Below are 13410 nucleotides of genomic sequence, written 5' to 3' on the forward strand. Positions count from 1 at the left end.
CATTTGTGGATTGATGTAACAGCCTATGAAAAACACACATGTAATGAAAAACCTACCAATGAGGATTTGAAACTGCTAGTTTATAATCCTACAAATTAAAAATGCAGCTGCACACTTAACAAAAAGACGTGTTTTCCAGTGGGGGGTTGCATTATTACTAAAGCCTCCCATTGCTCTGGACAAAAAATCATCTTAATTGTTCATGTAAGCATCAAACATTTGCATTAATATTTCTACTGTCAAGTACATGCTGGGCACAATTAATCATAATTATGATGAATTTTCTGTGGCTCCCTGAATCTTTTCTGCTTAGAGAAAATATAACCAGCACACAAAGAGTGATGCAGATAGAGGTTTCTTTCAAAAACATGCAGTCCTCTGTTAATGCACTTTTGAAATGTCATCACCAAGACCACCTGAAGATTCGTCACTCAATATAGTGCTGTTGTGTATCCTTAATATCAATTATCCAAGCTGGGAGCCATTGGCTACTACTAAAAGTATGCCAGGAGCAGACACAGCACAGCGGCCGCAGGGACACTCCTGGGAGATTTCATCGATTGGTGTGAACTGCAGAGACATACTGATCCTGTGCACTTTAAACAACGCTCACCTTGTAGCATGCAGCAGAATAAGTTTGCTGTCTACTCTTCTTAATTGAGTGGTAGTATGCCTGGCCAGGCTATATCCATATATTCTTATTATATTCAATCCTGTTCTAATAATAACAATAAAAAAAAAACAATGTGAAAATAATACCATCGTTGGTGTGTTATATATAAAAGAAATACATTTGGCTCTGGTCTGTGTTTTTTGCCTTGCTGAATTTCAGTGCTGTTTTAATTCTCTCTATCTGTTCAAACGCGTTTTGCGCAGGTTCTTTCCCGGCTTTCCTTAGATTGGCAGTGATTTTGTCTTTGCATAGTGCCAGGTAGTTTAAAAGGACAGAGAAGATACGGTAAGGAGAGCCAACTTCCTTTCATACTCGTGTGATAATGGGGGCTATGAGTTCTATTTTTTAGAACTATGGTTTAGTTTACCCAGCCATTTATACAGCTTAATTTTCTTTAGTCTGTGTTTTGTTTTCTGTCTAATTAGTAGTCAAACACATTTCCTTCTTTTCTTTTGAATTCAATTTGGTTTGACTTTAGATAGTGACATAAACGCAGCTTTTACTAACATAAGCTTTGGTTCTTGGTTAATAAGTTTACCGTTTATTTTGCTACTTTCTCTACCATCCGTGGCTTAGTTTGTTTTTTTCTTCTGATACTTTGTATTCTTTGCTATGATTTTTGGAATGTTTTTTTTCAACAGAAGATTGCAGCAGTTTCATCCACCAGCAACCAGCCTACCTACAGCAAGCGGGGTGAGATCTATCCAATTGTTTTTTTTCGATCTACTGCTGGATTATAAGTATTTTTTTTGTGTGGATGGCTATTCCGTTTATGGCCATTATGGCCATTCCGTTTTTTATATACTATAGTCAAAATTGATGGGTTACTTTGGGAATCAGCCTATTCTACTATACTACACAGTGACGTTTTGTTTAGTTATATATATATATATATTATATATATATATATATATATATATATATATATATATATATATATATATATATATATATATATATATATATATATACACACAATTTATCTAATGAGTCTTTTGAAACAATTCATAACAAAGAGGCTATTCAAGTACTGTATATCTCTGTTGGTGATTATTGTAGTAGGAAGCAAATGCATTTTTGTCACTGGCATTTACCAAATTTAAATGTTTTCTTTATTGCTGTACCTGGTTGCTTCATAAAGATTAAGTAATCTGTTACAAACGGACTTATTTTTTCACTGAAACAAAACAAATTGAAGTCAAAGGACTCTGCAACCAACAATGCATGGAGAACCATAAAATAATGTATTATTATTAATATTATTATTAATTATGAAAGCTGCAAATGACAAGCATGCATTTTTATATTTTAAATGTAAAACTCTCATGCTGTGTTTACAATGTTGTGTCAATTGTTTTAGTAATGTTTTCTGTATGTCTTTTTATTTTGTTGTATTTATATTACACTCATTTTAAACAAAGTACTGTAATTAAAATGTACAGTGATACTAATGTGTAAATCAAGCTACACTATACTCTATTTAATTATCATTTTGACAACACATTAAAACATTTTGGAATAACTGAAAGGCCCAAGAAACACAGTTAATGAGCTATAGGGTAAGCGTACCAATTAAGCCCATGCACCCATTAAGCCCATCAACACATTTAATCACAGATTTAAAAAAAAAAAAAAAAAAAATTCCTATGTAGTTAATTTTCCAAGCACGGCCACTTCAATTTATATCCGGAAAAACACACACATTATGATAAAGGTGAATTTGATTTTTTTATGCACACTTATTTGAAGCTGTTGGAGAAGAATATTAAATCAAATATTCCTTGCATGTACTTCAGAGCTGTACTTCTGGTCAACTTCCTAAAGTTGCATCAGACAATGAAAATAGTTTTTCCTACAAAGACTCAAACTTCCAAAAGCAACTCACATGTGTCAGGTGCGTTCTTTCAACAGGACATACAGCACAGAAGAAACTAATTTCTTAGCCATGTACTTTTAGAACCACAACAACAACAATAATAATTAAATTAATAAAAAACAGTTCTACCTTTTAATCTCTTCAGCTGGACGGGGACATCACTCTTTATGCTCTTCGAATCGTCTTCAGTGGACTCTCTCCTGGCCATTGGGGGGTCATTTTGTGCCAGCCAGTCAGAAACTTTGCTCTCAGCGGCTATCATGGTGGCCTGCAACGTCGACAGCTCTTTCCCGCCCTGAGGGGGTGACTTCTTTGGTCGTGGGCGCTGGTCTGGGTTAAGCTTGGTCATGTGGTCTTTGATAGTCACTTTTCCAGGGGTGTTGTCATCAAATTCGATGGTGAAGGAAGCATGCCCTGCAGCGGCTGCATGGGCCCCTTCAGTGTCTTTTGTGGGGATTTCGTGAATTGTGCTCTCCACCATTGGGGCAGGCTGCTGAAACTCCTTTGTGGGGATCTCAAAGTAGCTGGGCTCCCTACACAGCGAATAAAGTGCTTCCTCGTTCCCTCCCTGCACTTCTGCTTTCCTGTGTTCTTTGTTTTCTCCTGTATCAAACACAAAGTTCAAACGTGTTACAATTAAGTTCATTAAAATGTAAAATGTTGCTGATACAGGTTGCAAGCATAGTTTTGTAAACTAAATTATCTAAGAAAAAAATATTAAACAGCCCTGAACGCTGTTCAAATAAATACAAACAGAGTTCCAAGTCATTTTTTGAATCAATCACAACGTTGGGTTATTGTCATAACCATGGTTCCCAGAAATAGAAATGTAACCATTACCGAATTGGTGTTTACCTGTAAAGATCCCAGAACCTGAATAGAATACCAAAGCTACGCGCAAGCGCCCGTGACGTAGCCATGCTCACCCCTGAGAGCATAAGAGGGCTACAGACACAGGTATTAGTATCATTTTCCCTTCAAACATGCTGCAATCATGGACGCAGCGACCTTGAAGGTTAATAGTTACATTTCTATTTCAGGGAACCATGGTTATGATAATAACCCAACATTCCCTATCAAGTACGAAATGTAATCGATAACGAATGGTTGAGTGTACCAAAGCCATCGCAAGGCAATATTGCATAACGACCGGCCTGCTACTGCGCCTTGTGCGTTACCATTCGGAACCCCAGAAACAAGTAGCTAGGGCTAAAACATTGAGGGAGAACTCACCTTTATGTTATGTTGAAAGGGTTGACCCTGAAGCCGCCCTCAACACTCTCATTCGAAAGCCAGTGTTTTGTGGATCCATGACATTCAGTCGATAGAATCTTGTAAAGGTATGGGGAGTAGCTCAAACTGCTGCTTTGCAGATGTCACTGACAGATGCAGATGCACCCTGGAATAAAGCCCATGAAGTTGCCATGCCCCTGGCGGAATGGGCAGTGAGCTGTTCTGGAGGGGGCAAGTTAGCTCACTCATAGGCCATCCTGACTGTGTCTGTTATCCGTTTTGATAGCCTACACAGGGCTTGCCCATGGGACAGCCCCATAACACACAAAAAACAGTTTGGACCGCCTCCAGCTTTGTGTCCTGTCCACATAATAAGCTAGTGCCTGCACAGGGCAGAGCGTATGGAGCTGTCACTCCCTGTCAGACTGGAAAGGAGGTGGATGGAAAGCCTCCAATTCCACAAACTGGTTGACATGGAATGCCGAGATAGTTTTAGGTAAAAAAGCACGATTGGTACGAAGAGTAACCTTTGTCCTGGCTTCTGAAAAAATTAAGCAGGCTTTAGCAATTGAAAATGCCTGCATCTCACTCACTTGCTTAGTGGAGGTGATTGCAAGCAAGAAAGCCGCTTTAAGTGACAAAAATTTCAGCTCAGCTGAATGTAAGGGCTCAAATGGAGGCTTCACGAGTGCTTCAAGTACTATGTTAAGCCTCCAGTGAGGAACAAAGGCGGTCCACTGCCCAGTTTTCCACTCCGGGGAGGTGTACCGCCCGTATTGATTTGAGGTGTTTGTGTGGCCAGAGCAACAGCTTGCAGGCCACATGATGGAGACTGGGAGACCTGAGGCCGTCCTGGTGGTTTATATAAGCCACCACGGTAATGCTGTCTGTCCGGACAAGCACGTGTCTCCCTTGAACCTCCTGTAAAAAATTCTGCAAGACCAGATAAACTGCCTGCAGCTCCAAAAGATTTATGTGGCGACCCTGCCACTGGGGGTTTCATAGCCCCTGTGTACCCCTGCCGTTCCACACAGCGTCCCAGTCGTGGCTGGATGTGTCCGTGGTGATGACCTCTCTTCTGGTGACGCTGCCCAGTGTTACGCCTAGACGTACATGGGCAGGCTGTGTCCACCAAGAGAGCGCCTTCAGACAGTGGCGAGACACTGTTACAAGGCTGCCCAGGTTCAACACGGGCTGAAAAACCCTGTTATTGAATCAGGCTTGGAAAGGGTGCATGTGCAGCATACCCAAAGGAAGGGTCTGGGAGGCTGCTGCCATCAAGCCCAGAAGGCGGATACACGACGGATTACTGTATAGACATTGACAGATATTTACATAGGAAAAGCAATAACTTACTTTAACTTAGTGGTGTTGTGCTTCACAATATCCATGGGGAAAAACAAAGCCTGTTATATTGCTTTACTATTCCATCACAAGCTACCTCAAAACCAAAATATTTCCATACTTCACGACACAGACTTCAGGGTTGTTCATTTTCTAGCCAATCTGAAAGTAATTGAATCTGAAGCAGCTGCGTATAAATGCTGACTCACGACACCTCTAAAAGTATTAAGTATGGTGTCATGCTGCATTTTGCTTTATTTTGAGATTTGTTTTGATGTTTTAAAAGTTCATCTCATTTATTAAAATACATTAATAATAGCACAAGTAATCACATGGACAAAACGCATTGAACTGCTGACACATGTGCATGTCTCAAAATAATGCCGTAGTGGTACCTAAACGCCAATCAATGGAATAAAATGTTTAAATAATACTTTAGTGTGTGGTGTCTGCCTATGAGACTGACAGTGACTGGTATGTAGAGGGTTTGTTGTATCTTAATATAAAATAAACGTGATTAAACTGCGTTTGTACATTTTTTAATCCCACGATATTGCGACATGGAAATTATTATCGACATTGAACAATGTCAATATCATATCAAAATATATATTGGTGCCCACCCCTTATATATAAAAATATATTACTCAGCAGTGATATGTTTTTCCAGCAAATGTTTAGTATAGGAACTATTTTGTACTGGCCAAAGGATACATTACATAAAATTAAATTAAATTTAAACTTGAAAATGTTACTGTTTTTTGTTTTCTTTTTATAAAATAAAACAGAGCAATTTTATAAGCACAATAACCCACTCCAGGGTGTGTGGCAAGACACATCTTACTTCACTTCTGGGTGGTTGAAGGCACTCATCCTTTGGCCTTGTACCTCACAAAATACCCAGGCATACCATAAGATATATCTTATTACACACCCTGTTGTGGGTTATTGCTTACAAAGTAAGCATGTAAAAAAAAAAAAAAAAAAAGGATTAGGTAAACAGTTTACAATAGATAGTTTTCTTTGGTTAACTATTGCCAGAAAGCATGCATTTTGAGAAACCTCACGGTTCTATTCAAGTCTGTTCTTACAGAGTAAATATGCAGAATGTTCTTAACAAAACTAACAGTGTAGAACAGTTTCATGATCAAACAAACACCCGGCTATATCCTGTTCTGATGTGTTCCAAAGGCTTTGTTACATAAGAACATAACATAAGAAAATTTACAAACGAGAGGAGGCCATTCAGCCCATCTTGCTCGTTTGGTTGTTAGTAGCTTATTGATCCCAGAATCTCATCAAGCAGCTTCTTGAAGGATCCCAGCTTCAACAACATTACTGGGGAGTTGGTTCCAGACCCTCACAATTATCTTTGTAAAAAAGTGCCTCCTATTTTCTGTTCTGAATGCCCCTTTATCTAATCTCCATTTGTGACCCCTGGTCCTTGTTTCTTTTTTCAGGTCGAAAAAGTCCCCTGGGTCAACATTTAGAATTGTGAATGCTTGAATCAGATCACAGATCTCCTTATTTTTATTATTATTATTTTAGCCTGTCTGCATACGACATGCCTTTTAAATCCTGGATAATTCTGGTCGCTCTTCTTTGCACTATTTCTAGAGCAGCAATATCCTTTTTGTAACGAGGTGACCAGAACTGAACACAATATTCTAGGTGAGGTCTTACTAATGCATTGTAAAGTTTTAACATTACTTCCCTTGATTTAAATTCAACACTTTTCACAATATATCCGATCATCTTGTTGGCCTTTTTGATAGCTTCCCCACATTGTCTAGATGAAGACATTTCTGAGTCAACACAAACTCCTAGGTCTTTTTCATAGATTCCTTCAATTTCAGTATCTCCCATATGATATTTATAATGCACATTTTTATTGCCTTACACTTGCATTACACTTTTCCCTATTAAATGTCATTTGCCATGTGTCTGCCCAGTTCTGAATGCTGTCTAGATAATTTTGAATGACCTTTGCTGCTGTAACAGTGTTTGTCACTCCTCCTATTTTTGTGTCGTCTGCAAATTTAACAAGTTTGCTTACTATACCAGAATCTAAATCATTAATGTAGATTACGAATAGCAGAGGACCTAATACTGATCCTTGTGTTACACCACTGGTTACCTCGCTCCATTTTGAGGTTTCTCCTCTAATCAGTATTTTCTGTTTTCTACATGTTAACCACTCCCTAATCTATGTGCATGCATTTCCTTGAATCCCTACTGCGTTCAGTTTGAGGATTAATCTTTTATGCGGGACTTTGCTTTCTGGAAATCTAAATAAACCATGTCATATGCTTTGCAATTATCCATTGTCGATGTTGCATCCTCAAAAAAATAAAGCAGGTTAGTTAGACACGATCTCCCTTTCCTAAAACCATATTGACTGTCTCCCAGGATACTGTTACCATATAGGTTACCAAGGCTCAAGTGTTCTCATCAGAGGATTGATCTTCAAAGAAGCCTTTGATTAACACAAGGATTTACAGGGTGGTGAGGTTCATAATTTTTCTAATTCTTTATAATCTCACTAAATCGACTGCAGAGGTTAATTAGATAGAACTCTTCAATTTACATACTGTGATCCTTTTATCTTATTACTTTCGCCTTCAATCCATGGCTATTATGTTTAAGCAGCCCAGTCTGTTCGTCTAGCCTTATCGGTCTGACTCGGAGTAAAATACCAGAAAAGGAGCTTATTGTATAAAAGACTATAAATAACTACATTTTTGAAACCCCAAATCAAACATCAGAGGCAGATTCTATGGCACTGCAACACCATTGTATTCCAAAGAGTATACGAAGACAGTTATATTCAACTAGTATATATTGCAACACTATTGGGTAAACCATTATAATATCCTCAAAAACTTTAGCAGAACAAGGTATTAGCATTCCAACAAAGGTAACATAATGGATTTGGAAGAGATATAAAATTGCAGTGGTCCTGACACGTTACCAATAGATAACCAATGTGTTTTGGTCATACCATTTGTATGCAACAATCTTCCACTGCCCATATCACTGTAGCTATCCTTGTGCTACCATTGCCCTTTAGTACAACTGCCCTGTAGTTGAAGAACATTTGATAAGGGAATCAGTAATTTGGAAAAAAATAATATAAGTATGGCAATTCTGCTTATTGTTAATTATTATAAATGGGTGTCAAAATTGGAAGCCATTGCTTACATTTTACTTTGAATAATAGGCACCAAAAAATGTCAGAACTAGAACACTTTTTTTATCCTGGGTGTCTTGAAGGCATTCTGAGTTAGATTCTCAAAGTTCTTTACCCAATAAAGTTACCAAAACAGGATAAAACAACTCTAATTTTGTAAGTAAAAGTGTAATGTATTTCATTTAGAAATGCAATTTTAAAATCTGTGCAATTTTACCAGAGGTTGTGTTAAGCAGTGAATCTGGTTCTAATAAGAGTCCCTTTTGTCTGTAAACCACCTAGTGGATACAGTATCTGCCACTACTACAACTACAATGTAGGTGAACAGTGAGTACAAATTATTCATACAATGGAATGAAATATAGAGTTTTCATAATGTTGTTTGCTTGGCAAAGGTTGTAAAACACAGTTGTGTCTAAACACATAGCAATGTTTTAACTGTGATAAGCTTCCTTTAAAAAATAAATAAATAAATAAATAAATAAATAAATAAATAATATTGAGCCTAACATGGGCCTCTCTACCTGATGCACTGCCCTCCAGCTTCTTTCCCCCAGCTTTGGTTTCCTGCTTGAAGGAGTTTTCATCATCAGCATCATCGTCGCCCCACCAAGATGGCTGCCCATACAAAGGAGTTCCCCGGTGCATTGCAGCCATGTCTGCTGAAACAAAAAAAAAAAAAACTTAGACAAAAACACATCTGAAGATTACTTCTAAAAATCGACATTAAATCGTATTAGATAAATACCATGAATATGGAAAGTACATTAATGACTAATATCTTAGTGGAGAATAACCAGTTAATGAGATACCTCAATTATGGATTCAGATATTTAATAATCCATTTAATTAAGTCTTTGTTGAATTAGCAGGCAAAAGTTCACATTTCCCTTTTAGTTTTTAACAGTGTAAACAAATAAAATAAACAGTATACGAATATTCTAAAATGACTATATAAATATTTCACGGCAGCCCATGTACCATGAAGGCAATATGTGTTTTTTTTTATTTTTTTTTTACAAAAACACACCATGTTTCCCAACAAGCATTACAATAATTCACAAAGAATATTTATTTTTAAATGCTTAAAAGCATAGAGCAAGACTGCTATTAACCACACATGTCAGTCCTGGTGACCTACATAAAGAACTTATTTTTAAAACAGACGATTCATAGCAGGCCCCACTTCGCGGACTGCATGCCATCTTTTATTACAAACAATATTTTGCTATTTATCTAAAAGAAAAAATAACTATTTAAATCGATATACTTTTTACACAAACAGACTTATAACACTTTACTTTCACAGTTTGTCTGCTAAGGAATTTTCTCCCTCTCTTTAGAACTCCCTTCAGACTCCAGAGTCAGACAGAGGCATGACAAGCAGATCCAGTCTGTGCTAACTGTGCCTCTGCCCCTTGCCAAGGAATTAACCAGCTGACAGGATATGAACTCTAGAATGCCTTTTTTTTAACACCAAAGAAGGCTGAGTACATATGTTTTGGAAAATACAGATTACATATCTAATTGTGGGTCATAATTTAAACAGTCCTGTATAGAGAACAGAAACATTTTGTTGAGAAATATGACAGGAATTTTGGATTGGTTAAAACTGATCTAAAAAAGGTGCTTAATTTAATGTGTCTTTAGACAGTCTGTAAGCATTCTTTTATATACACTGTTTAAGCGAGGCATTTCAGAATGACGTGCTTGCCTTTCTTCTGTCCCATGAGATTCTGACTCGCTCTAAAGTAGCACAACGCGTTTGAGCCAGATGGCCTTCCATAGAGATCACTATGGGTGTGCGCGCATAATCTGGTTTGTTTACTTTTTGCTGTCTAAAACTTTTAAATAGAGACTCAAGACCTGCTGTGTTGATCCAGTTTTTTTTAAATAATCATTTTTCATTTATTTTTTATCTATATTAAATCTCACATATCACATTTTTTAAACTGTCTCGCAACTTCTGGTGAGGCGGTAAATAAGTGCAAGATATTTTTGTCATTTCTAGTGAATACGAACATCTGATTTTTGTATCCGAATACATTGTAAAAAAAATATTTGTTTGAATATTTGTCCCAGCACACACACACACATATATATTAAAAATATAATGAGAAAGACAACACAAGCACTTTGAGTAATTGGGAGACTTGGTGTAAAAACAATGTAGTCTTCCCTCTTGCCAGCTACTGACAGAACTATTTTAGTCATTAATCTTGTCTAATTAGCAACCAGTTTAAACTGCACACTTCAAGCTGTCTATTCTCAGTTAGGGGTGTCATTCCAACTTTCATTTTGTGATTACACCTTTGTCTTTAAAATGACCAGGACAATGGCACGGTCTACAGTCTGGCACAGTGTCAGCAGGCACCACGAGGGCTTCCTGCCATACTCTCTCCCTATTTGCATAGAATTGTGTGGTGTTTTTGTGTTGTGGACTAATGTCTGCTGTGGGCTAAGCTGAGACCACCAAACTTGTTTCTATTGTGAAATAAGATGAATGCGAACCCTCCCACTCCAACCTCCAGCCCCCATGAATTGGATACTTCATTCTGCATCATTCACGTGTCTATCTGAGAACATAACCAATGCAAAAGGCTGTTCTTTGTAAATTAACATTGTTTTTTAAGCCCTGAAAATAGTTTAATAAAAACTAACAACTGTCTAAATAATTTTATACATAATGTGGTTCAGTACTATTTCTTGCTACAAGCTGTATGTGTAAAATGAAAAAAAAAAAATGGTATTTGACATGAGCCGTGTCGTGTGCAGCATTTTAATGTCTTCCTTTTTATCTTAACAACAGCCCTTAAGCTATTACCATATGTCATTTTAGTGTATTCAAACATAATAAGGGGGTTCGCTGTGTGTGCTCCAGTGAAAGAAACATTGCACAGTGAAAACAGATTTCATATTTAGGAGTTGTCTGTAATGGATACAGCTCACCAGCCATCTTAACTGGTTTTCTGAATTATTAATTTATTATGCCATGTTTGGTGAATAAGGAAGGCAGATTAACTTGGATGGTTTTACAAAATCTTGGGTTCTAAACCCTGTGCCACAGAAATTTGACACTTTGAGAGAAAAAAAAAGCACATAAACATCTTCCATATAGTAGAATACGTTTTGTATTTTTTTTATTTTAGTCATTAAATTGCATATAAAACCTGGTTACAGAATAGCTTACTTCACAAGGGTAGTGTCAGAAGAAATTATTGATGAATGGATGTATTATGAAGTTGTTATGGTTTATGATCTGCTAAAAATTTACAATGCCAATGTCTGCTGTTAAAATTTGTTTTGTGTCATATAAATATAAAATTATTTAAAATGTCATGCCCTGCCATCTAGGACATACTGTATCTCAATTAAGATAAAAAAAGAAAATGAATGAGTCGATACTTGAGCAGAAGTAAACTGACAAGACTGTCTCGTCATCACTGTAGAAAATATCTTTTCAATTGCCCTGAAAGCAGTGAAAATGAGTACACCAACACATTTTAGTTGAAGATATTAACTTCGTAAAAGGCTAACAATGACCAAAATATATTTTTTTCCCCAAAACCAAAAAATAATTTCACTGTCCAAATCTCAGTGGGATATTTCTAAGGCACTCCACCCCTCCCTGTAGGAATTCAACAAACAGATTGAGAATGCATGAACTTAGCTCAATAAGAAATGACTTGAGTATTCCACCAAAAAAAACTTCCCAGCTACCCAGGGTTTTGTCAAGTTTATTTAAGCTAAGTTTACCTTTTGTTAGTAAATATCATTGAAGTAAGCTAGACCTCATTAACACAAAATTCTAATTTTGTTGACATTGGACTAATTCATTTTGAGGGGTTGTCACTACATTAACCCTTTGCGGTCCTATGTTGGACCTAGTCCGACATTGCAATTATTCCTATCCGGTCCAATGTCGGACCCTGTCCGACATCATCAAAAAGACGCAAAAAATGGGTTTCTAGTCGTTTTTTCTCCGGAAAAAGCCGAGAAAACCCATTCAATGGCCGAATGGGAGCGACAGGAGCCGAGACAAGCCGAAAAAAAGAAAAAAAAGGGTGTATCTCATGAATAGTCATACTTGCCCCTGGCATCAGATAACGGCGGCCATAAGGAAACAAGCTGGCTGTGACTGCATCAGTGCTAAGAGAATATCATGGACATTTGCAGAGCTTTTTTCAGATGTTATAGTAATAAAATAATGACTTGGATCGCATTATTGAGGCGTTTGGTGATAAAACGAGTGATCAGGAGATGATTGATCGGTATGTATGACTATTATTATTATTATTATTTATTTCTTAGCATATGTGAAAGCTATAGCGAATGAAAGGGTGGGGCGGGGCTGGAGATGCCTAGTGAGTACTTTGCTGATATGCAGGGCCTTTTAAACCCGTTTGACTGTGGAAAAAAAATACTTTTAAACAGCACGTCTAAAATTAACTGCGTGTGTGAAAATAAATTGGACCTGACGCGCCTGACACGCACTTAATAAATGGACTGCAAAGGGTTAAGGAGATGATTAATCTCAAACCTGAATTCAGAGATATATTTTTCATTGTATGCAATTCAATTTAATTAATGCCAATATATTTGGTTATTGAACTTCTCAATTTATATTGCGAGCCCTAACATGTTTGGATAGCGTATCTTTTGAAATTTGCTTTACTTAAAAAAGGAAACAACTAAAACAAAGATCGAATTGCTTTCCTTTGGTATATAAACCCTGCATTGTCTTTAGTTCTCCCAAATCACCACACTGCAGCAAGGTAATGTATCATTATTGTATATAATGAGGATCCGTGTACTGAACAATCACCACAGTGTTACATAACAGGTCAGCAGGCTCAGGCTGCTGGCATCCAAATGAACTCCTACAGATCACAGCGTGTACAGAAAACAATATGCATCTGACAAACCATGTCTCTCAGCCTCAATGCATTACTTAATTCCTCTAATACTTCTAAATATACTTGTTTTAATGATAGGTAGTACAATGCAACTTTAAACTTTTTACAATAAAAAATCATTTGAGCAATGGCTCTGAAGTACTTAATTCAAAAGATTTTTTTTTTTTTTTTTAATCAA

The 13410-nt window shown here is 37.0% G+C and overlaps 1 protein-coding gene across 11 annotated transcripts in view; it reads right to left on the reverse strand.

Annotated features, from left to right (window-relative positions):
* LOC117411321 (centrosomal protein of 170 kDa-like) overlaps window positions 1–13410 on the reverse strand; it is a 136808-nt gene that overhangs the window by 47711 nt on the left and 75687 nt on the right. For 8 of the 11 annotated variants that reach the window (XM_059025400.1, XM_059025399.1, XM_059025397.1 and 5 more), the window contains exons 7-8: window positions 8841–8978; window positions 2679–3152 (exon numbers count right to left, since the gene is read on the reverse strand). In XM_059025400.1, coding sequence (XP_058881383.1) covers window positions 2679–3152; window positions 8841–8978 — 612 coding nt within the window. The remainder of the gene's footprint in view (window positions 1–2678; window positions 3153–8840; window positions 8979–13410) is intronic. The other 3 variants (XM_059025401.1, XM_059025402.1, XM_059025392.1) reach the window with 1 other exon arrangement.

Source organism: Acipenser ruthenus, chromosome 6 (genome assembly GCF_902713425.1).
Source record: "Acipenser ruthenus chromosome 6, fAciRut3.2 maternal haplotype, whole genome shotgun sequence".
Lineage (NCBI taxonomy): Eukaryota > Metazoa > Chordata > Actinopteri > Acipenseriformes > Acipenseridae > Acipenser > Acipenser ruthenus.